We start from the raw sequence: 25,085 nt of genomic DNA, 5'->3' as shown, positions 1-25,085 counted from the left end.
GCTGGTCGGAGCGCGAAGCAGAGGGGGCGCAGGCAGTGCTGGGCGCGGACTGCGAGCAGAGGGGCTGGCGGAGAGCCTTGGGGCGCAGTGAGGGGCACCCGCGAGCCCAGGGCGAAGAGTCCAACAAACAGACTGCGCTCCTGTGGCCTTACAGATGGGCAGGTAAGACGCACTCGCGGGGTCGGGAAGGCCGACCCGGAGCCGTGGATAGAAATGAGCGATCCGACCGCCTCCCTGGAGGCCGGCGACCCGACCTTGGGGGCGGCTCGGGTACAGACCCCTCCTCTCCAGGAACCCAGCCACAGGGATCCCGGGGCGCACATGGCGAGGCTGGGCCCCTGGCACGCCTTGCCCGGAAATCTGGGATTTTGGATCGGCATTCACTGGCCCCGGGAGGGCGGCACCAAAGCTCCTTCTACATCCACAGATGTGCGAGGGAACACCTGCGGCTCTGCCGCGAGCGCACTCGCGCGTCTTCTCGCCGGGCGGGAGCCGCTTGCTCTGCGAGTGGACTTGCCAGTTTGCCGCTTCGTGTCTCTCGTCCTAGGCGCCCAAGTCCCGGGAAAAGCCTTGGGGCCCCCTTAGCCATATTCTAGCTCTAGTAACATAGGTCTAGGCTGGGGTCAGGAGACTTGCGTTCTAGTTTACAGGTGTGTAAGGCTGTGCCAATCGCCCACCTACCTGCTGCTCTACGCTCTGTGCCTTCTCCTCTTGGGTCACCACCTGTAAGATTGGCCTCCCAGTCTTGCTGCCCATGTACTCCGCATGGCCTGTGGGGAAGGGGGACTGGAGCTGGGAGTCTCTGCTATAGAAAGTACAGGAGTTCAGACCCTTTTGTGAGGGCTCATGGAGCAGTATCTCCTCCTATCCCCTCTCCCCACTTATCAACAGTTTGCCTATGGGGAAACTGAGGTCCAGAGAGGAGATGGCTTGCCCAGGGTCACAGACAGAAGTAGAACTCAAGTCTCCTCACTCCTGGCTCAGGGCTGACTCCACTTCAACAAGTTGTTGTTCAGTCACTAAGTCGCGTCCAACTCTTTTGCAACCTCATAGACCGGAGCCTGCCAGGCTCCTCTGTCTGTGGGATTTTCCCGGCAAGAATACTGGAGTGAAGAATACCCCATATCCTTCTCCAGGGGAATCTTCCCTAACCAGGTATTGAACCTGTGTCTCCTGCAGTGCCAGGCAGACTCTTTACTACTGAGTCACCAGGGAAGCCCCTTCAGCCACAAGAGTGCATTGTAGATGTATTAACTGCTCCTTATCTTCTGGTATCCAACCAGTTGTTGGCTTTAAGTCGGGGAGAGCCATACTGGAAGCAAGGAAACTGCTTTCAGATTTTCTTGATTCCTTGAGATGATAGCAAACAACCTTCTTCATTCCTTTCTCACTCCCCACTTTGCAAAGCATATATCTACCTATAAACTGAATAGGTGAATGCTCCAAATTCCTACTAAGAGGGTAGTGAGACAAGAAAGCCCATCTTACTGATGGGGAGAATGAGGTCCAGAGTGAAGAAATGACTTAACCAAGACACATGGCTAGACACACCTACAAAACAGGACAGGTCTCTTGATTCCAATTCCATTATGTTCTCTATCACCAGCAGGACTACAGGATAGTATCCCTAAATAAAGAGAGACTACAGGGCTGATCAGAAAGGATGAGAAACAAGAAAGATACTCTTTATTTCTGAAAGAGGTAAGTGTATCTGAGAATCAAGAATAATGAAGAACCTCCTGGCTTCCTCTGAGGGTAAGAGAAGGAAGGGAGGGGAGAGGAGACAGAGTTGGCTGTTCTTGGTAAAACTGGGGGGCAGGGTTGGGGGAGGTAGATAGGGAAACAGAAAAGGAAACAACGTGACCAGCTGCCCAGTAATTCTCTCTAATGTTTATATGATATGTTGCAATTTCTTTTTTTGTTTGTTTTCTAAATATTTATTTATTTGACTGTACCAGGTCTTAGTCACAGCAAGTGGGAACTCTTAGTTTTGACATGTGGGATCTAGTTCCCCTATCAGGTATCCATCTGGGGCTATCTGCATTGAAAGTGTTTTGAAAAAACACTTGCATTGGACAAAGTGCATTGGAAGTCTTAGCCACTGGATCACCAGGGAAGTCCCTGCAATTTCTAAAACACTTTCCCTCCATGGTCTCTCTCCAAATTGCCATGTGAGGCAAGATGGGGGGTGGGTAATTATCCCTATCTCATAGATGAGATTCAGAGGAAATAAATGTAGTGCTCAAGGTCACACAGCCAAGCAGACAGCCGAGATTGGAACCATGAAAGGCGCACTTGAAAGGCAAGATTAGAGGCTGGGAGACTGGGATTTGGACTGTGTGTGTGCAGCAGGTGGGTGTGTGTAGCCACACCCTGGGTAGGTACACAGGGAAGAGGCTTCCAAAGCCGCTGCTGGTGTTCCAGGCCAAGAATGTTTGCCCTTTGGATTGAATGGGGTTCAGGTGCAGGGAAATCTGTGCTTCTAAAGGCGGCTTAGAATGCCTCCTCCCCGACCTCACTTCCCCACCTGACCAAGATGGTGTCTTTTCTTTGAGCTTCCCCTTCCCATGACCAAAAGGAATCTATTTCGGCCTGCCTTTGAAGTTGCTTTGTAAGTGCTTTCATGAATGCGTATTTGTGTGTGCAGGAGGGACTAGTCTAGTAAGAAGAGGTATTTATCCATCTGTTCTTGAGTGCCTACTATAAAGAAACGTATGAGGCACAGGTCCCTCCCCTCACCCCTCCCAGCTCATAGTTTAGTATATATATCTATATCTATTTATATTTATATAGATATACACACCCAATACCAGTATAGTATAGTGCTCTAATAGGATTTTATGCAAAGCCCTTCAGGAACAGACAAGAGGAAGAGACTTAACTGGCTAGAGAGTGGAGAAGATGTCTTAGGAGAGGGTCTACCAAGGTGACATTGGAGCTGGGTCTTGAAGGCTGTGTGGGAGTTTGCCAGGCAGATAAAAAGAGGATGGGCATTTCTGCCTTAGCAAACAGTGTGAGCAAAAGCAAGAGGGGGCAAAATGCAAGGACTGTTTGGAGAATGGCCTGTAGCTCAGTATCATGGGGCATGGGCAATGGTGAGAGCTGTGGTGAGATGAGTCTGGAGGCAGGGTCATATCTAAGGGAGCTTGAATGATAATCAGCAGAGGTTAGACTGTCTTATAGAGAACAGAGAACTTATAGTGAAAAGATACGGAGATAACTGTTTTTGGTCCCAGTTCCTAGGCTGTGAGACCTTGAGCAAGTGACTTCCTCTCAGCGGTGTGGTGGGGTGGGGTGGAGGGGGGGGCGGTGGTGGGGGGGGGGGGTGGAGGGGGTGGGCGGGGGGGAGGCGGGGGAGGAAGTGTATGGTTTTTCCCCCTGGTTGAATGAGGGGGGTACACCAATGACATGATTATTAAGATCCCTTCCAGCTCAGATTCTATTTCTTTGTCTCCTTCTAACTATATGTTAAGCTTCCTGTCACACCAGCCCATGGTGATGATAAGACCACCAGGCGGGCCAGAGGCAAAATCTGCAGTCCCAGGAGTTATCTTTGGATTCCCTACCTGCTTTATGTGTCCCCTTTCCCGTGCCTTTCTACCACACTTTCAAGCACTTCAGACACTCTTTCTTGAAGAATAGCTGGAACAGAGCAGTAGGGAAACCAAAAGAACCAAAAGTGGAGTTTTACTTTTCCCCAGAGAAACCTGAAAGAAAACCTCACTAAGATACCCAGTTTATCCTTCAGGTCACAGCTTTATGCCTCCACTCCCAAGAAACAGGTCAGGCAAACTGAAGTCAAGAACACTTTGGGTGAATCTGTTAATGTGCAGGAAAGAGTAGCACCAGGGTGTGGAGGAAGAGGGTGCACTTGGTTTGTATGGGGGAGCAGAAGTACATCTGGAGCAGAAAGGACCATGGGAGACAATATTGTAAAGGAAGGTTAAGTGTTAGTCACTCAGTTGTGTCTGACTCTTTGTGACACCATGGACTGTAGCCCGCCAGGCTCCTCTGTCCATGGAATTCTCCAGGCAAGAATACTGGAGTGGATAGTTATTCCTTTCTCCAGGGGATCTTTCCGACCCAGGGATCGAACCTTGGTCTCTTCCATTGCAGACAGATTCTTTACCATCTGAGCTACCAGGGAAGGTTAACTCCTCCCAAAGTCACCAACTTCTGCCTTTATTGGATCCTCAGTTACAACTGGTGAGAGGGACTTCTCTTGTGGTCCAGTGGTTAAGACTCCATGCTTTAATGCAGGGGGTGCAGGTTCTATCCCTGGTAGGGTCACCAAGATCCCACATGCCAGGTGGTATGGCCAAAAAGAAAAGATTTGTGAGAGTCTGTAGTGCAGGAAAAAGCAGTAGTGGTGGACTTAAAGGAGATGATGCCCCAGGACACGAGGAGCCTGTGTTTGGTGGGAAATAACAGCTCAGATGCCAGAAGACATTGCCATTTGTAGTGGAAAGAGCACCTAAACAGCACCCCAAAGACGTGGGTTCTCATCTGAGCTCTGCCATTTACTAACCATGTCATTTTGGACAAGTCACTTCCCCTGTCTGACCTTTAGTTTTCTCAGCTACAAAATGGAAGGACTGACTGAGAATCTAGATTCTAAATGGTCTTTAAAATCTCTTTTCAGTCACTGTTCATCTTCCTTCCTGATTATCTCCTGTGTCAAGTCAAGGACTTTCAGGGCAGGAGCTCTGTCTCCCCAATCCGAACAGCTTCATAATCAGTTATTATCTTGAAGAGGGAAGCCAAGGAGCTCAGAAAGAGGAACAAAATTCCCCATGTTGCCAGTCGCCAATCCCTGCCTTGGGAGCCGGAGGCAGGTCATAGAGAACCAAGCTGTCCCTTTAAGAGCTCTCTGCCTCTCCTGAAGCCACAGGATGCCCTTGTACACAGGCCCTCCCTCCCACCTCAATCCAGCTTCTAAAGACATGCATCTGTGTCTCTTTTGTGCCCTCCATCAGAACCACAAATATCCAACCAATTTGTCCAGAGAGGAGCTAAGAACGTCTGAGGAATGAATGGTTTTGTGAACCTTTACTTTCCTCATTGAACCCCACCTCAGAGCCCACCCTGTCCTCCATCCTTTCCCCCAACCCCACTTTCTAACACAGAGTCTGTCTCTTCCAGGCTAGATCTCACTGGCAGGTGAGCTATAAAGAGGAAAAATGAACAAGTTTGGCTTTCAGTTTATCTGGGCTGGAATATTAAATGTAACAGTCCTGAGACTCTGAAGAATCTTAACCTTGGAGGAAAAAGTCTGCAGTCTTCTCTATCTTGTCATCTGTGGGACTCTAGAGAGCCCCCCAAATCCTCTCCCACCAGCCTACCCAGTCTCCCAAATATCACAGTGTGGTTTTATGGTATCTTCATGGGATGTTAGAGCTGATCAGGACCTTACAGGATCACACAGTAAAACCCCTTCATTTTACAGACACACAGGAGCTGGGGCCCAGAAAAGGGAAGTCACATACCCAAAGTCACACAGGTAGCAGCTGAACCAAGACAGCTCTTTGGTTTTCATTTCTTTCACTGCAAAATGAGGGAGGTTAGACTAGATGGACTCTGAGGGCCCTGCCAGCCTCTGCTCTGCACAAATAAAACCACCACCACATCTGTGGAGTGTCTAGAGCCATGCACTCCCTCATTTTCTCCTTTAATTTTTGCAACAAAGCAATGCTACAGTGTTGATGTCATGCCTGTGTTTATACCCAGTCTATCCAAATAGGTGGATTGGTAACATGGTTTTTTCCTATGTAAAACAGCAACCCAATTTTGGCTGCCATTCTGCTACTCACCTCATTTCCTTGGGTCTCACATCCTTTCAGCCTTTTAGAGACTCCTAATGAGATGTCAGTACTCAGGGAAAGGGAATGTTTTAATTTCATTTATTTATTAGACTGCATCAGGTCTTCGTTGTGGCACTAGGGATCTCTTTTGTGTCATGGAGGCTCTTTCATTGCGGCACATGGACTCTCTAGTTGTGGCACACAGGCTCAGTTGTCACATCAAGTGGGCTTAGTTGCTCTGAGGCATATGGGATCTTAGTTCCCCAACCAGGGATTGAACCCACATCCCTTGCATTGCAGGGTGGATTCTTAAACACCAGACCAGGGAAGTCCCAAAAGGGGATGTTTTAGACTGCACTGTTAGCTGATCCCTGAGCAGCAGCTCATGTGTTAAACTGAGGTTTCTCATGAAGTCATCCAGTTGAGACATTGTGAACCTGGTGTTGGGGGACAGCAATCGGGGTCCCTTGGCCATGGTACAGTTCCCTTAACTACAACCCTAGGCTGGCCTGATCCTGCTGCTGCAGGAAGGGGAGGGGAAGTAGGAGGGAGTGATCACCCACAGTAAAGTTATTGCACAATTCTTGGGGCTTGGCCTTAGGCGATCCACCCTGATTCTGGGGGGTTTTTTCCTGTGTGTCTAGTTCCTTCCTTTTCTGTCCCCCAGCCCCACCCCCCAGATCTGGGCCTTCCCAGCTTCCAAAGTCCATGTGTTGCTGGAAAGGGGACCCCTTCCAGGGCCTGAAACTGGGCTCTTGTCTAACACTCGGAAATGAATTGTCCGAGGAGATACATCTGCTGACAAAGCAAGAGATTTTATTGGGAAAGGGCACCCGGGTGGAGAGCAGAAGGGTAAAGGAACCCGGAACAGCTCTGTCACGTGGCTTGCAGTCTCAGGTTTTATGGTGATGGGATTAGTTTCCGGGTTGTCTTTAGCCAATCATTCTGACTCAGAGTCCTTCCTGGTGGTGCATGCCTTGTTCAGCCAATGTGGATACCAGAGAGAAGGATTCTGGGAGGTGGTCGGACATGTGGTGTCTCCTTTTGACCTTTCCCGAACTCTTCCTGTTGGTGGAGGCTTATTAGTTCCGTGTTCATTTCCAGGATCTCCTATCCTAAAACAACTCATGCAAATGGTTACTATGGTGCCTGGCCAGGGTGGGCGGTTCCAGTCAGTGTGCTTCCCCTAACACATGCTGAGACCTCAGATGTGTCCAGGGACATCCTGAAGAGGCTGCAGAGCTAAGGAGCCTTGGGGCACCCACGGGGAGATTCCTGGAGCTGACGAGGAGCCAGTGAATTTGCCTGCTGTTCCATGAGCCTTCCCAGGGGAGGTTGAACTGCCCTGTCAGTTCAAACCCCCTCACAAAGATATCCAAGAGAAGTGGTAACAGTATCTGCCCTAGGAAGGAAACCTGGGCCACTGGGAACAGAGAGACTGCGTTTTCACTGTGCATACTGCTTCCGTTTTTCATTGTGTGTATGTATTTACTTCACAAAAACAACAAGTAGATTTTCATTTTAATGAAAGCCATGGTCTTTTTTTTTAATTAAAATGTGTTTTAAAAATCCTCTTCACCATAATAAATGTATATGCTCCAGCAAGCCTGAAGAGGGGGCAGAGCAGAGATAATAATCTTCTTCTTTCTAATTAACGAAATTTTTAATGTGGTTAAAAAAAAAAGCAATGTAAATGTTATCATCTCAACCATTTTTAATAGCACATCTCAGTAGTGTTCATTGTTATACAACAGACCTCTAGATCTTTTTCATCTTGCAAAAAGGAAACTCTACCCATTGAACCACAATTCCTGGTGATAATCTTTTTTGATAGATGAGGAAACTGAAGCGCAAACAGGGCAAGAAACTTATTTTACTCAAAGTGAGCTCTTCTAGCATTTATGCTATCTGTCTGTTGTCTGCCTATAAAACTAACTGAGGCCCCTTCTTCCTGCAACCATTACACTAGCCATCCCCTCCTTCAAGTGCCCCTCACATCCTCCATCTGTCCCTGCCCCGACCTTGTCATCCCCTCCAGCTCAGCTCAGGTCTCAGCATCTTAAACCTAGACTATTTCACTTGTCACGTGGCTCCCTGCCTCCATTCTTGCCCCTTTCACTCTGTACTCCGCATGGCAGCCAGAGAGTCCTTTCCAAGTACAGATCTGATCATGTAACCCCACCTTTAAAATGTCATTCTGTGGTTCTTCTCCACCTACATGATAAAGTTCCAACTCTGCAGTCTGGTACTCAAGGCCCTCCCTGATCTGGTTTGGACCAGCATCTCCATCCCACATCTTATCCTTCCAGGCATATTACACTCTTTTTGCTACTTTCCATTCTTCAAAACATGCTTTCTTGTTGTCATGCCTCTGTCCATCTGTTTCCTCCCCTTGCCTCCTCTACTTCCAAAATATTCTTCAAGGTCCAGGTCAAATTCTTCCATTGCTGTGAACACTTTCCAAGCACCGATCAGAATTCATCCCTCCTTCCTTTAAGCCCCAGGACCTCCTAGGTTGTCTCCTGCATTAAGAACTGGCGATGTGCCCTAAGTGTAGGGACTGGCTTCCTGGAACTCCCAGGATGAGCCTCCCAAGAGTGAGCCCCATTAGTGATGACTGGCCAGATGATTCATTGAGCCATTTGTTTCATTGTGCTGCTCCTGCTTTCCATTAGCCCATATGAGGAAAGGCAAAGGCACAAATTTCTTGCCTGATAAGTGGGATAGTACATGAGATCCTATGCCTCCTGGATCTTAACTCTTCCCCTCCTCCATCCAGACAAGGTTGTCCAAGCTCTAAATGGCAGAGGGCCCCAAACGCCTTGCACAAAATGTGAGCCAGTCCTGGGTTACTGCTGTATTACTTAGATTCTTCCCCCCCAACATCTACATTCATAGCATTATTCATGAATATTTATTATGAACATAACTAACTGTCAACTTTTCTGGAGAAAAGACCTTATGGTTAATAGTCAAGTGTGTTAACTTTGATTGGTTGACAGCACTACCTTAGGTAAAAGAGTTGGAACCAGTTCAGTGAACACTGAGTGCTTGGCCCGTGAAAAATCCGAAGTGGCCATTTTTACTGGAGACCACCAAGGGAAGGAGAGCTAAGGTAGTCCTCTCACCGTGGAAGACAGCATAGCCTTGCTGACCAGGAGCATGTGGCTGCTGATAACCCTTATCAGTAACAAGAGGACAGCCTCACATTGCCTCACATGTAAGTGCTGGGGCAAAGGAAAGGCTGTGATGATAAAGCTTGTGAATTATGGTGGGAGTGCACAAAGGCTTCCTGAAGGAAGTGAGTGTGGAGCCTTGTTTAAAAGGAATGACACGTGTTTTTTCAGAGACTAGGATGCAAGGCTGTCTTTGGCGGTTTTTCTAAGCCGTAGACTAAGGATATCTGAGCCACGTACACACACAGTGATGTTGTTTTGGAAGGCAGAGTAGTGGAAGTGGCCAGTGTCTTTTTTCTCTAAGGTAGGTAAAACCCCAAACCAGACTGAGTGCTCCTTTCACTCCACTCCCCCCAGGCCCAGTGCCTGCAATGGTTTCAGCCCCTCCCTGCCTCCCCAGCCACCTGTTTTCCAACAGAATTTCCCCTCAATAGCTATGAATACCTAGAGTGGGACCTAGGATGCTTTAGCAGTCAAAAGACCCAGTGTCTGCTTCTCGAGGCAGGGGGAAATCTAAGCCATCCCCAAACATCTTCTACATGGTGTCTGTGAAGCATAAAAAAGAACTGAGCTGTGGTAGAGTTCTGAGGCATATCTTCTTACTGTGCTACATGGTCCTGCCCAGAGCTGGCATGGAGGCTGCAGGAGCTCTGAGCTAGTCATCAAAGAGCAGGGCTCTGTCTCGGCTCTACCTCCAATATTCTCTGTGATCATGGACAAGCCACCTGGTTTCTCTGGGCCTCAGATTCCCTGCGTGTAAAATGGAAAGAATTATAGTGTTAAATAATTCCTAAGGTCCTTCTAGCCTAAAGCTCAGTGATTTATAGAGTCCCCAGAAAAGGATAGATCAGCATGGTTATGGTGCTCAAGGAAGACTTCCTTCCACAGGCGTTTATTGAGCACCTACTGAGTGCCGTCATGAGTGCTCATATATAGCAGTGAATAAAACAGACATAGTGGGACTTTCCTGGTGGTCCAGTGGCTAAGAGTCCATGCTCCCAATGCAAGGGGTGTGGGTTCAGTCTAGGGAACTAGATCCCACAAGCTGCAAGCATGAGTTCACATGCCACAACTAAAGATCCCACGTGCCACAATGAAGGCCCAGCAGAATCAAATAAATAATATTTTTTAAAACAACAACAAAAAAACAAAACAGACATAGTCCCTAACTTCCTCGGGCTTGCGGTCTAGTGGAGAAGATAGGTAAACAAGTAGTTAGAGTAAACTGTGAGGCTGGGATTTTAGCTGGGATCTGAAGAAATGGTAGGGTCATTCAAGCTTTAAGTAACAGAAACCATCTTGTCTCTTTTCTGTTACTGCCAGAACATCCTGCAATCCTTCCCCCACCTTCCCTGTTGCTATGGAGACCACCAATGGGGCTGAGACCTGGCATGAGAGCCTGCACGCTGTGCTGAAGGCTTTAAATGCCACTCTTCACAGCAACTTGCTCTGCCGGCCAGGGCCAGACAACCTGACTGAGGAGAAGCGGGCCAGCCTGCCTGGCCGCAATGATAACTCCTACATGTACATCCTCTTCGTCATGTTCCTCTTTGCTGCTACTGTGGGCAGTCTCATCCTCGGATACACCCGCTCCCGCAAAGTGGACAAGCGCAGTGACCCCTATCATGTGTACATCAAGAACCGTGTGTCTATGCTCTGATGCTAAGAGGCCAGGGATGGCAGAAGATCAAGATACCCAAGGATTATCTTCTGGGGCCTCCAGAACTCATCTATGGGCCATATCCAGCCTGTGTGTCCTTATCTGTAAGATTAACAAGAAACAGTGCTAAGGGAGGTCATTGTCAGGGTGGGAAGAGAAGATCTGGCGGACCTGGGCCTTGTGGATAAGGATTTTTTTCCAGCAAAGATAGACTTTCTAGCCTTTGGGAGCCCTATGAACAAATACATACACACAGCAACATATAATAAAAAATGAGTGGCCTAGTGGCCAGAGTGTTGGGGTATAGGGGTTCAAGGAAGGAGAACAGGAAGTCATAGCAAGGAGAAATGAGATAGGAAAATACCCTGTTCAGTTCAGTTCAGTCGTTCAGTCGTGTCCGACTCTTTGTAACCCCATGAATTGCAGCACGCCAGGCCTCCCTGTCCATCACCAACTCCCGGAGTTCACTCAAACTCAGGTCCATCGAGTCAGTGATGCCATCCAGCCATCTCATCCTCTGTCATCCCCTTCTCCTCCTGCCCCCAATCCCTCCCAGCATCAGAGTCTTTTCCAATGAGTCAACTCTTTGCATGAGGTGGCCAAAGTACTGGCATTTCAGCTTTAGCATCAATCCTTCCAAAGAACACCCAGGACTGATCTCCTTTAGGATGGACTGGTTGGATCTCCTTGCAGTCCAAGGGACGCTCAAGAGTCTTCTCCAACACCACAGTTCAGAAGCATCAATTCTTTGGCACTCAGCTGTCTTCACAGTCCAACTCTCAAATCCATACATGACTACTGGAAAAACCATAGCCTTGACTAGACAGACCTTTGTTGGCAAAGTAATGTCTCTGCTTTTGAAAATACCCTGAGGACACAGTTTTTTGATGTTATGGTGATGACCATATCACAGATAGGAAATCGAAGTTATGTTGCTTTTTCATAGTTGTTCACATTTTATGTTTTTCAGCCCATTCAACATTTGTGATGTTACCCCCCTGTGAGGGAAGCAGAGCAAATGCTCTTCTGCCCATTTGGGCCAGAGTGGTGCCATGACTGGAACCCAGGATCTCTGGTCTCTTTGCCTAGTGCTTTGCAAAACTGTGCTACCTAAGAGTGGATCTAGGCCTGAAATTTACATAATTCTAGGGAGTCCTCCTTAAGAAGAGTAATTTTCAAATATCTTATTTTTGCAAATATTCCAAAAACATATCAGCATATTAATACATTGTTAGGTCCCCTCCTAAGACCTTAATAAGGAGCCATGTGAGTACAGAACCCTAAATGTCTAGCCTCATGGTTCCTGTACCCTTCCACCCGTGTCCCCCTGTCCTTCCCAGTCCCATCGCCAGTCCTGGGGACTTCACTACCTCTAAGGCAGCTTCTAACATTTTGATTGAATTCTGTGAGAAATTTTCTGATACCAAGTTGAAATCTTACTTCTAGAAAATTATTATTACACCTAGAAGATATCATATTAAAAGAAGCAGGTACTTGATTCAGTGGAAAGAGAACCAGCCCTGATTCTACTACCAGTGTGGTGTATGATCTGGCTAGACACTTTTCTGACTCTTGTCCTTCTTCAGAACCGTGAAATAGAAGGAAAATTGAAATAGTTGAAAGTCTCTAAGTGCTTGATTAGATCTGACATTCTAGGTTTCATGTACATTGATTTGAATCATATAAAACTGCTGTGCTTGTAGATTAAAAAACAGCTGAATATCAGTAGTTTTACGTGATTCAGCTGAATACATCAAATGTGGCAAGCTACAAATCCCAGACTGGAACCTTCCACTCTTCTGTTTCATTTCTGTTTTTAAGGGATCTCCATGGGGTCTCCAGAAAGCCCTGTCAAAACACATATTTGCATACAGCAAACACTTTGAAAGAATATTTTGATAGCACTTATCACTGAAGAGGAGGATTATGGATGACTTTCCCTTTCTACTTTAAAATTTTATGTAATATTTGATTTATTTGACCATAAGTATGTTTCTTATATGACAAGGTCAGGGGTGGGGGAGGGAGCTACTTCCACTTTGAAAAAATAAATGCCTGTGTGTTCCTTGAATGGAGGATCACAGAACACCTTTGCTCCCTTGAGCAGTTAGTTATGTTGATTCCGTGCAAATTCATGTGCTCAAGCCTCTCCTCATATCTTCTCGAGGGAGAAGGTGGAGACCTGATTAAGAAGATGTGATGTAAGAGTGTACAACAGACTTGGAAGTCTACAACTGGATGGGACTTTGGCGACCACCCAGTCCAAACGCCCAAATAACATACAGAATCCCATGAAGTATGAGAATGAATGTCAAGTGATGGATGCTATCAGGATTTGGGGAGATGAGATTGAGTAGATGTAGAGGAGCCACAGAAAGGTAGGATTTGAACTGGGCTTTGAAACAGGACAGATCTCAGTGGACAGAGTGAATGAAGGGAACGAAACAAGGAAGCTTGGAGGCAGAAATGTGGCGAGACCACCCCCTTGAAGAGAGCAAGGTCAGATGGATGTTGGATGGAGCAGGAAGCAGCCCAGAGTGGCTGCATTGGGAGTTCAGTGTCCCCATCGATGGGGGAAACTCCCCTTCACACCCCTGGAGAAGGAAATGGCAACCCACTCTGGTACTCTTGCCTGGAAAATCCTGTGGACAGAGGAGCTTGGCAGGCTGAGTCCATCAGGTCACAAAGAGTTGGACACAACTGAGCACTCACACATGCCCCTTCACACAATCCTTATAACTCACAGGGCTTAATAATAAAGTAATACAAATTGAATGTGAGTTACAGAAATCCAATGTGTATTAGCATATGCACAATGGAGGATTTACTGAGAGGAATATGAGGTAGTCACCAGTTCAAAAGAGGAGCTATAGACACTAGGGCAATTCCAGGGATCTTGGGGCCTAGAACTACTTAATTGTATGGATTTACAAAGTCGGGGCTCAATAAACTTCATTGTGCACACCCGCGGTTGGACTAAATAGAAATCTAGGATTTTGAGGTATAATTGAAACATTCTAATATTTTATGATGTAGGTACTCCCCGGCCCTCCCCTCAGCTCTAGCTCACAAGCTATCCCACTACCTCCTTCAGCCCACGTCCTCTTTTTGGCTGCACTGGTTCTGCCCCCTGCTGGCCAGATCCCAGCACATCACCTAGAGCCTTCAAAGCAAAACTGATAATCACATAGTGGCTACTATGTGCCATCGACTCATCCAGGCACACTTGAAATACATAAGGAAACGAAGATCAAAGAAATCCCTGCCCTAATACTTAAGAGAACTTAGGATACTGACTGTGGCCTAAACATTATAAGGACGTTAACGCATTTAGCTGTTAAAACCTTCATAATAACCCTTTGTGGGTCTTCCCAGGTGGCACAGTGGTGAAGAATCTGCCTGCCAATGCAGGAGATGCAAGAAACGTGGGTTCGATCCCTGTGTCAGGAAGATCCCCTGGAGGAGGGGAAATGGCAACCCATTCCAGTATTCTTGCCAGGAGAATCTCATGTTCAGAGGAGCCTAGTGGGCTACAGTCTATGGGATCGCAAAGATTTGGTCATGACTTAGTGACTGAGCACGCGCAACATCCCTATGTAGTAGGTATTACGGCTACTTCAATAGAGCCCATTTGTTCAGTCAGCCCCTCAGCCCACTTTCAGCACCGTAGCATACCCAGCCCAGAGCATGGGTCTGAGATGAATGAGTCCCCAGAGATAAATGGGAAAATGATTTGGGAAGATGACGGCAGAGTATTGACACCAGTAAACTGAAGTTGGGTTCCCTATAAGCAGAGTCTGAGACAGGCATTTACTGAGGAAGCACTGTTGGGGGGGAAACAGGCAATGGAAAGAGTGAAGTAAAAAAGAAAGGGAACAAGACAATCAGTGTGTGTGTCAGGTCACATCTAGCCCGGGGGCCTGACCCACAGGGAACTGGAGCATAAACCACATGGCAGAATTACAGCACCCCACTCCAGTACTCTTGCCTGGAAAATCCCATGGACGGAGGAGCCTGGTGGGCTGCAGTCCATAGGGTCGCGAAGAGTCGGACACGACTGAGCGACTTCACTTTCACTTTTCACTTTCATGTATTGGAGAAGGAAATGGAAACCCACTCCAGTGTTCTTGCCTGGAGAATCCCAGGGACGGGGGAGCCTGGTGGGCTGCCGTCTATGGGGTCGCACAGAGTCGGACACGACTGAAGTGACTTAGCAGCAGCAGCAGCAGCAGCAGAGGCAAGAGGGGGCGGGGTTTCATGCCTCATTGGTTGCGGGCCACCCTGGTGGGGCGGGGGAGGAGAGGAGGTTTACAAGGAGGTTCCGTCAGCTGAGAGCAGGTCTCTGGAGAAAAGAGCAATTGCAGCCTAGGGCAGTTGGCTTGGTTGGAGATATGCAACAGCCTAGTTCCTCAGGAAGGTTCAAAACTTAATTTTCATCACAGGATCAGTCTTATCTTTTGTGACTGTTTCTACTGCATGTCACTCACCATTGACCGCTGGATGCTAGAGGGGGCACATAACCTCCCACAGATGCTTACATCTGTCTGAGACCAAAACTCTGGAGAAGGGGCAGCTCTGAGCTGATGACAGCCAACACTCACGGCAGCTGGAGAAGGGGCTGCATGGGGGCTCCATCAGCATCCACAGCAGCTGTGTTGGTGGGGAAATGGAAGCAGAAGCAAAGTGTCACATCTTGGGATCTTCTAGCTTAACAGCCAAGAAGCACACACTGAATAAAGAACAAAACAAGATAACACCAGAAAGAACCAAGTAGGAAACAATACAGTTAAGTGTCAGAAAATGTAGGGAAATGATAAATGTGATGATCAAGAAGAGGAAGAGAGACATATTCATGGGGTTTCCTGGAGACAGGATTTGATTAGAAGCTCTAGTGTGTATGGTCCAAGGCAGCATTCCAAGTAGGTGGATGGCTGTCCTCTATGCGGTCATTTAGGGACTTAGGGATGATGACTGCCATTCTCAGCAGGTAGCTTCCAAGTTTACTCTGTAGAAGCACTTACAGTTAGTGGGGAGAGAGAAAGAACAGAATTCAAGGGCCAGAGATTTAAGCCAGCAAGGCAAAAGCTGCCTGTATCCCATCTGCTCACATCTCTTGACAAGGGTTTGGTAGCGTAGGCACAACTGGCTACAAGGGGAGCTGGCAAATGATGTTCCTATCTGGGCAGTCACATCCCAGTCAAACCTCAATTACTATGGAAGAAAGAATGGATTTTGTGACAGCTAGTGTTCTTCACTCCATCCTCCTCACTTTCCTCAGGACAGATCATGATCAAAAAAAGTATAGTCCTGGACTTCCCTGATAGTTGAGGAGTTAAGACTATGCTTCCACTAGAGGGGGCATGGGTTCAATCCCTGGCCCAGGAAGTTCTACATGCCATGTAGAAGGAAAAAGGAAAGAAAATATTCAGTCCTGCCAAGAAGGAAGAAATGTTGTTTACTCTGATTCTATCATGTTTTCTGAGGGGTGCAGGCAGGAGCCTTGTAGGTCTAACTAAGCATGTCCTGGGAGTGTGACTTTTGCACTGGTGAGTCTGGTCTCTACTGGCATTGGAGTGGTAATACCCAAGATATTTGTTTAGGCAAAGGGGAAATAGACAAAGTAAGGCTTTCAGCCAGTTTTGTGTAGGATAAAGAATCCTCTTTCAGGTGCCACTAAGAAACCAAGAACATGATCTGCCTGGATGAAACCAGAGAATCTATCTGCGATTAAACTATGACAGAGAATCAGGTCTGGGAGCAGGAGAGAAAGAAATTTAGTGAACAGGAAAGAAAATGGGAAGAAAAACTAATATTTGATGAGCAGCCTATCTCTGCCAGGCACTGCGCTGGGAAACTCTTGAGGTGATTATTTTTTTAACCTCATTTTGTAGACAAAGTAACAGAAGCTCAGAGGTGAAATAGCTTAACATTCACTTAGTTATTATGTAGTGCTGTCTAGATTTTAACACAGACCTGTCTAAATTCAAAGCCCATGTTTTCCCCACTATAGCTGGTCCCTTTGAAAGTCACATTAGATCTTTTCTTGAGACTCGTGGTGATGATTTAGCAGCTTAGTTGTGTCTGACTCTTGCGACCCCATGGACTGTAGCCTTCCAGGCTCCTCTGCCCATAGGATTTTTAGAATAAACATTCCTAATCTCCCAGCAGATTCTGTGGCTGGCCTCTTGGCTCCCCTTCCTGGCTCTAGTAGAGAGCAGCCAGGAGCTTGTCCTCACCTAACTCTTTCTACACCGAAGCAAGATGATTCAAAGAATAAAGAGGGCATTGACATAGTGCCTGCTGCTGCTGCTGCTAAGTCTCATCAGTCGTGTCCGACTCTGTGCGACCCCATAGACGGCAGCCCACCAGGCTCCCCTGTCCCTGGGATTCTCCAGGCAAGAACACTGGAGTGGGTTGCCATTTCCTTCTCCAATGCATGAAAGTGAAAAGCGAAAGTGAAGTCGCTCAGTCGTGTCCGACTCTTAGCGACCCCATGGACTGCAGCCTACCAGGCTCCTCCGTCCATGGGATTTTCCAGGCAAGAGTACTGGAGTGGGGTGCCATTGCCTTCTCCCGACGTAGTGCTTAGGGGGACTAATAAGCCAACTGGGACAGCTTTTGGGTGAGAGTCCTCAAGTCCCTACTGCCCTAACTCAACACTGGGGACAAGAGAAGAGACCAGCCACAGAATCTGCTTGGAGATTAGAAACGTTAAATCTCAAGAAAAGGTCTAATGTGAATCATTGGTGACTCTCCCTCAGTTAGAGAGAGGATGAGATTATTTAAATACATTTCAAAAGATCTCTGTTGGACAGCTATAGGCTTACTTCTGCTCTTGGTTTATCATTCATTCATTCAAGAAATATATTAAGTACCAAGATGTTAGGCAATGTGTTTGGCAAAAGAATACAGCAAATGTGAAAGGCACAGACTCTGTGGGCAAGGATTAGCTTACCCACTTCAGGTTTTCTACCTATAAAACTCTTCTGTTCCTATGAAGCTCTACTTTGAACTCCCTTCCTCTACGCAGGTCAAGGCTTCTTTCATTCATGTTATGGCCCTTCTTACAATTCTTTGATCATTTTTACCACATTATATTCTCCAGGCATGTCTTTTTCCCACCTAGAAACCCTGCAAAGGTGCAAGCAGGAACTATGTCTAATGCATCTCTCTGCCCTCTCTTAGCCCTAGGCTAAGGCTTGGCACAAAGTGTATGCTCCATAAATATTGGTGAAAAGAATCAGCATGATTATGAGTATTGTGCTACATAATCTCGCACATGTGTATGTGTACGATGCAGCCAACCTTTCAAGACATTTCCATCTCCTTTCTTTCATTTGGTTTAGAGAGTTTGGTCTGGTGGATTCCGTGGATGTGAGAACACTTTGTAAAATATGAATGGTAAGGATTGTTATGAACCATATTGAATATGACTAGCCCTGAGGCCCGGATACTTTAGGTAACATACTTAAGGTCATGCATCAGGAGTCTGTGCTAGAATCTGTGTCTCATGACATCTGTTTCTGCATGCATCAGGGATCATTGACAAAAGAAAGGAACAGACACAGAACTCAGGAACTCCCTAAATTGCAAACTCCCAGGAGTGGAGATAGTGGTGCTCTGCCCAGATCTTTGGGGCCAATGCACCCCTCATCCAACTGCTGGGAGCATGGGTTACTGACAGCTCACAGCTGCAGCCCTCACTGTGCATTTTCCTGCACAGGGTCATAGCCTTGGCTATGACCCCTCCTGGGGAGCAACTCATGACCAGTGACAGACTGATGCAAGGATACAAAGATCTGGTCCCATCGTATCAACTTGGGACAACTCTGAGGAGCCATTTCAGCTTCAGAACTCCCAGGAGGATCAGCTGAGGTTTCAGTTGCAACCACGATGTGGGTTAGCTTCTCCCTCTGCCCACTCTGGCTTCCTCACTTCCTTATTGATGTGTCTCCCAAAAGCGCTCTCCAAAAGACCTGCAAGCCACTCTCCACCTTAGTCTCTTTCCCAAGGAATTGATCTCTCCCTCAAGAACTCTTCCCTGGCACTGAGCCTGTCCAAAGTAGTTGTCAGTAATAATAGACAACTGGGATGATAGAATATAGATGGAGGCAGTTAGTGGTTCTAGCAAATCCAAATTGAAGATAAGGCAGCTGGTAAGAGATTGGCAGGGTAGGAAAAGGCAAGTTATGGTCACTGAATAAGAACTGGCCACTAGAGGGCCCAGCACTACACTTCTATAGCTCTGCTGCTATCATAGAGCAAAATTCTAATTTTGCCCTTGACTTGGCAGACACCACCTAACTGTCTACACTAGGGGGGAAACTGCTGGTCCAGTGCTTCCTTCTCTTTTATCTACGCCATGCATCTCAGTGTCCTAGCCTGTTCCAATACCCTGTCACCATCTATACCATTACATATAAATATGTTTCCATAAATCAAAGCTTCCAAAACCTGTGTTTTCCCACCCACTGTTCTCATTGTTCCCACGGGGTTCCAAAGATCATAAATGTGGAATTCCAAACAGTTGACTGCTGCAATTCTTGCCCAGAAATGGAGAGAATCAGCAACATAACCTGTCTAGTCCTGTCACACCTCCTTCCCCACCCTGCTTCCCCAGTTTACAGTAAAGACACACAGGATTACATGTGAATTATAGTGGCCAAGGGAGAAAGGTGTCATGGGAGTCTACACAGAACATGAAAAAGTTTGAGAACATTGTGCATGAATTAATGATTGCTTAATTAAATCAGTGATTTTTTTTTCCTGTGTGGATTTAATGAAAAGATTTATAGAAAATTTTTCTCTATATCCTTTATGGAAGGACAGTTAGTCCTTTGTAGGCTGGGAGGCTTTCTTTGAGGAATAGGGAGGGAGGGTCTGGACCATTTAGAGGTCTCTGTTTCCAACATATACATCCTTTTTTTTTTTTTAATGTATTCTTTTTTTAATTGAATAAAAATTCTTTAAAGTCTGTAGCTGCTTTTTACGATTTCCAAAAGTTCCACACACATAATTTCGCGTAATCCCATAAAAACTTTTCCCCCCTTACTCCTATATTACCCTTCCCCCTTCCTTCTCCCCACTGGTAGTCACTAGTTTGTTCTCTAAATCTGTGAGGCTGCTTCTTTTTTGCTTTATTCACAAGTTTCCGACATATACATTCTTCAAAGGACAGAGCTGGGTTGTTTGGGTGGAGGAAAGCTCTGAAGATTAAAGAGGAGCAGACTTGGAGTCTACACAGGCAGGAGGATGGAGGGGAGGTGCGGACCTGAACCTGGCTCTCTTCCAGTGTCTCTGGCAGTGGTGACTACAAGCACACCTGAGGAATGAACACTAAGCCATGGCTTTGGGAGCATACAAGAGTTCTTGGGGACTTGGTTTAGAACAGAACGATCAGATGCTTTGAGCAACTGGGCAAGATACATCTGACTTGGAAAAATGAGCTACAACTTCGATGGACCGAAGATAGTTCCCCAGGTTTTCTAGATTGGGTAAGCCCTGAAGGTGTTTTGTTTTTTTTTTTAAATCCCCATAAAAGTTCTGATACTGAATGTCCCACCAACCTGATAGGTGAGGCTGAAGTTAAATTTTATTTGAATTAGAAAAAATAAAATGTAATTTGATTCAGAAAAAAAGTAACTACATCTAATGTCTCTGCACTTGCTATTGAACAAGTTAAATGGGTTCCAATAGTTGGAGCTCTGATGTGTGTTGGTCGCACAGTCGTGTCCAACTCTTTGTGACCCCATGGACTATAGCCCACCAGGCTCCTCTGTCCATGGGATTCTCCAGGCAAGAATACTGGAGTGGGTTTCCATTTCCTTCTCCAGGGGATCTTCCCAACCCAGGGATCGATCATGGAGCTCTGATATCACAATAGTAAATCTAGCCTGGGTAGGTTAATAAAAGAATAGGAATAATGTTTTGAGAGACTATCATGTGTTAGGCAATGCACTATTGCACAGCAGTCCCCAACCTTTTTGGCACCAGGGACTGGTTTCGTGGAAGACAATTTTTTAACAGACCAAGGTGGCGGGGATGGTTTCAGGATGATTCAACTGCATTACATTTATTATGCACTTTATTTCTATTATTATTATATCACCTCCACCTCAGCTTATCAGGCATTAGATACTGGAGCTTGAGGACCCCTGATATTACATTTAACCCTCACACTCTACCGATGAGGTAGGCTGAGACCAAGAAAACTTAACTGGGTCAACCCCAGGTCACATGGTTAGTAAATGGCAGAATCAGATTTGCTGGACTCCACTTCTATCTAGCTTCTATAGTCACACATTCCCCATCATCTAGCCAAGCATTCACAGACATCTAGTCCATTGGTCACTAATTCATTTAGCCAGATATTCACTTAGACAGTGAGTGGTATCAATATAGTTATTCTGTTATTTGAACAGTAAGATAGATCTAGTAGTAGCTTGAAGAACAAAAGAATCTTAGAATTATAGAATGTTTGCCCTGATATCTGTATATTACAAATACTAATACACATATATTAGACTGAGGTAAAGATGAGAGATATAATCTCTCTGTCTCATACACATATATACATGCGCACAGAAAAAAGCTACAAATTTTGCTACATTATTTTATGAGATCCAGTGCAAAATGAAAATGCAAAACCCCTTGTTTAAAAATTATTAAGAATTTCAAAGGACTTCCTGGTGGTCCAGTGGTTAAGAGTCTGCCTTGCAATGCAGGGGATGCAGGTTTGATCCCTGGTTGGTCTGGGATCCCATATGCCGAGAAGCAGCTGAACCTACATGCTGCAACTCCTGAAACCCGTGTGCTCTGGAGCTTGTGCACTGCAACTGCTGAGCACATGTGGCACAACCAGAAAGCCTGAACCACAGCAAAAGCTCTCACATAATTTAATGAAGATCCCACATGCCACAACTAAGACCTGATGTAGCCAAATAAATGGATGAATGAATGAAGAAAGAATTTCAAGATGATGATAGCAGATTATACCAAGCATGAAGTGAAGTGAAGTCGCTCAGTCATGTCCGACTCTTTGAGACCCCATGGGCTGTAGCCCGCCAGGCTCCTTGTCCATGGGATTCTCCAGGCAAGAATACTGGAGTGGGTTGCCATTTCCTTCTCCAGGGGATCTTCCCAACCCAGAGATCGAACCCGGGTCTCCTGCATTGCAGGCAGACGCTTTATCCTCTGAGCCACCAGGGAAGCTCCTAATACCAAGCATGGGGCCCCTCTAAGGACCCTGATGGCATGTCAGTGCCTGGCACAGAATACATGTGCAATAAATGGTAGTCCTTTTCACTCTCTAGATTATTGATTGTAACCCTCTCCTTTTGCAGCTGAGCAAACTGAAGCTCAAAGAAGATGAAAAATACAAGTTAACAGCAGAGCCAGGACCACAATCCAGACCTCCTCTCTTCCCAGTCAGTAGTCTTCACCTCAGCATTTCTCAAGTGTTCTCTGTACAGTAATAATAGATACTCCATGAATAAAAGTTTCCATCAATAAACAAGTTTGCAAAACACTGGGTTAAGGGTAAGGAGACATCTTTTTCAGATCTCTTCAAGACTTTTCTATGAATGACATGAATCTCCATGACAAAGATATAAAATGGAACATCCCCCCACTGCCCATCCCCACTGTATGAGTATGGAATCCTTTCTCAGGAGCATGTTAAATATCTCTTAGAATGCTTTCTTATACATTACTGCAGGGCAGTGGAAGTTTCCATGAAGTTTGATCTTGGGGGTGTGGTTGTTCTTATTCTAAATTAGAAGTAAACATATTCCTTCCATTAGGCCTTTTTGTCCACATCTCTGCCTCAGCTGACTTGTGAGCCTGAGGATATAAAAATAATGAAAACCAAACTCTAGAAAGAACATATTTATTTAGAGTCACCTAATTGCATCCAAAAGGCAGATCCATTCTGCCTCTCTCCCAGGAGTAGGAATATAGAGAAAAAACATACACCATGACCCCTGAATTCTTTCCGTGCTTGGTTATTTGCTCACAGCTTCCATATCACAAAAGTATCAGTTATAGTCCCTTATGAAAGCACACAGGAGGCCAGGAATGCATGATTCTCGTGTTAGCTCTTCCTCTATTAGCTGCTGGACCTAGACTAATTCATTCCTCTGCAGAGTGAAGGACAGGGAAGCCTGGAGTGCAGTAGTTCATGGGGTCACAGAGTCGGACACGACTTGGCTACTGAACAACAACAATCCTCTGATTCTTATTGAAAACCCTCTTGCATCAAATTAACCTCTAAAGGGCTTCCATACACTTATATTTTGTCTGTAGCACTCCTCCCCCTGGGCCCTTGAGTATGTCTTTGGGGCACAGTTGGAGAACCAGCAGAGATATCCACAGTCCCTTTCAGTTCTGATAATCTGTAATTCAAGTTTGTATGTAGTTTTGCAAGCTATTGCCTCCACCTGTTAATAAAGGACCCTAGCTCCTTGAGAAAAGCATGTCTTAATTTCTTAGAGGCCCAAAGAGTGAGTCTCACTCACTGGGTTATAAGATGCCAGGTGATGCTAACCCTTCCTGAGTCCCCAGTCTACAGAATCCATTTTATGAATTTTGCAGAGGAGAGAAGAACACTTTTCTCCCACCATTGTGCTACATGAGCTCTCAGTAGGTACTCTTTATGCCTTTTGCAGAGGCTTCCCTGGGGGCTCAGCTGGTAAAGAGTCGGCTTGCAATACAGGAGACCCAGGTTTGATCCCTGGGTTGGGACGATCCCCTGGAGAAGGGAATGGGTTGCCTGGGAAATCCCACAGACAGAGGAGCCTGGTGGGCTACAATCCATGGGTCACAAAGAGTCAGACATGACTGAGCAACTAAGCATGCATGCATGCCTTTTGACTTGCAGAGTTTTTAGCGAAGCAGCTCTTCTATATTTTGCTGATTACTCCTCACCTGCATCCACCTCCATAAATCACTAAGCATGAACCAATGGTGGGGTAGGGACAGGGCTGCAGTGAGGCCAGGAAGCAAATGTGAGTGATAAACCTAGCACCGGTTGAACTTTGACTCACTTGTGTTTGACTCTGACGACTCTGTTGCTGGACACAATTGCCTAACTCCTTGCTTTTTTTAGGATGAGTTCCTGCCCAAAGAGACCTAAGGTCTTCATGAAAAATAGACTTTGTGAGTTGGGCCCACTAAGGTGGAAGTGCCTGTTTGGGTCCTCTGGGAAGCAGATGTCAAGATGAAGCAAGAAATGCAAGAGACTTACTAGGAGAAAATATCTAGGAAGGATACAGAGGAGAAGGAGGAGCAGGTGGGAGAGCCATAAATTGCAATGCAAGAGTGATGCCTTTGAAAGGAAAGGAAGAAGGAAGGAGGCTTGAGCAGGAAAAGCCTCAGACTGATGCAGCTCTGAGACAGTCTGAGCCAGGCCAATCAAATGCCACAGAACAAGACTGACCATTGGAGGATCCCCATGTTAGGCAGCAATGGCTTGGTTCTAGCATGTCTGCAGTGCTCATTGACAGAGAGAAAGAGAAGGAGAGCGTGACTGTGGTGTAAACACCGCAATACACTGTGAAGGTGTTACAGCCAGAGGCTGTCAGTTAACAACACTCTTCCCGGCAGGCTCTCTGTATGGGAGATCTGAGCAGGGTACTTCCCATTCCTGCCACACTAGGCATGTACCCACCTGTGTGAATTCAAAAAGTGAAAACAATTTAAGCTCAAGCTTAGGCACATTTGACATATTTATTACAAATATTTATTGAGCCTATAAAAAGTATTACACTAGGCACTATAGCAGCCCTACCCTCTCCAGTGGAATGACTGAGTCTGAGAAGGTTTCAGATATCCTGGTAAGTTTTTTATCACCATTATTGTCAACACAAGGCATGTTTTATTTTCCTGGGCTCCAAAATCACTGTGGTCGGTGACTGCAGCCATGAAATTACAAGATGCTTGCTCCTTGAAAGAAAAGCTGTGACAAACCTAGATAATGTATTAAAGAGCAGAGATATCACATTGCCAACAAAGGTCTGTATAGCCAAAGCTATGCTTTTTCCAGTAGTCATGTATGGATCTGAGAGCTGGACCATAAAGAAGGCTGACTGCCGAAGAATTTATGCTTTTGAACTGTGGTGCTGGAGAAGACTGAGAGTCCCTTGGACAGCAAGGAGATCAAACCAGTCAATTTTAAAGAAAATCAATCCTGAATATTCATTGGAAGAACTCATGCTGAAGCTGAAGCTGAAGCTCCAACACTTTGGCTACCTGATGCGAAGAGACAACTCATTGGAAAAGACCCTGATGCTGGGAAAGATTGAAGGCAGGAGGAGAAAGGGACGACAGAGGATGAGATGGTTGGATGGCATCACGAACTGCATGGACATGAGTTGAGTCAACTCAGGGAGACAGTGAAGGATAGAGAAACCTGGCGTGCTGCAGTCCATCGGGTTGCAAAGAGCTGGACAT

The 25,085-nt window shown here is 46.2% G+C and overlaps 1 protein-coding gene across 5 annotated transcripts; it reads left to right on the top strand.

The window, feature by feature from the left end:
- On the top strand, positions 1-22,164 carry KCNE3 (potassium voltage-gated channel subfamily E regulatory subunit 3). Of its 5 annotated transcripts, XR_008703086.1 has the most exons (4): positions 1-162; positions 1,607-1,701; positions 19,930-20,131; positions 21,980-22,164. XR_008703086.1 is itself a non-coding variant. In XM_055549079.1 (3 exons), the coding sequence occupies exon 3, from the start codon at positions 10,338-10,340 to the stop codon at positions 10,635-10,637; it is 300 nt and encodes a 99-aa protein (XP_055405054.1). In that variant the 5' UTR covers positions 1-162; positions 1,610-1,701; positions 10,301-10,337; the 3' UTR covers positions 10,638-14,128. The 5 variants fall into 5 exon arrangements, 2 of the variants coding, with proteins under 2 accessions (XP_055405054.1, XP_055405053.1); XR_008703088.1 differs by lacking the exon at positions 19,930-20,131 and having other exon boundaries at positions 1,610-1,701; XR_008703087.1 differs by lacking the exon at positions 19,930-20,131.
- Positions 22,165-25,085: the final 2,921 nt, after the last annotated feature.

This window comes from Bubalus kerabau, chromosome 15 (genome assembly GCF_029407905.1).
Source record: "Bubalus kerabau isolate K-KA32 ecotype Philippines breed swamp buffalo chromosome 15, PCC_UOA_SB_1v2, whole genome shotgun sequence".
Lineage (NCBI taxonomy): Eukaryota > Metazoa > Chordata > Mammalia > Artiodactyla > Bovidae > Bubalus > Bubalus kerabau.
This window is presented reverse-complemented; position numbering and strand designations above follow the sequence as displayed.

What these genes read in the sequence shown, in the direction of transcription:
- KCNE3 (XM_055549079.1), top strand. Translation starts at nt 10,338, where the DNA reads ATGGAGACCACCAATGGGGCTGAGACCTGGCATGAGAGCCTGCACGCT.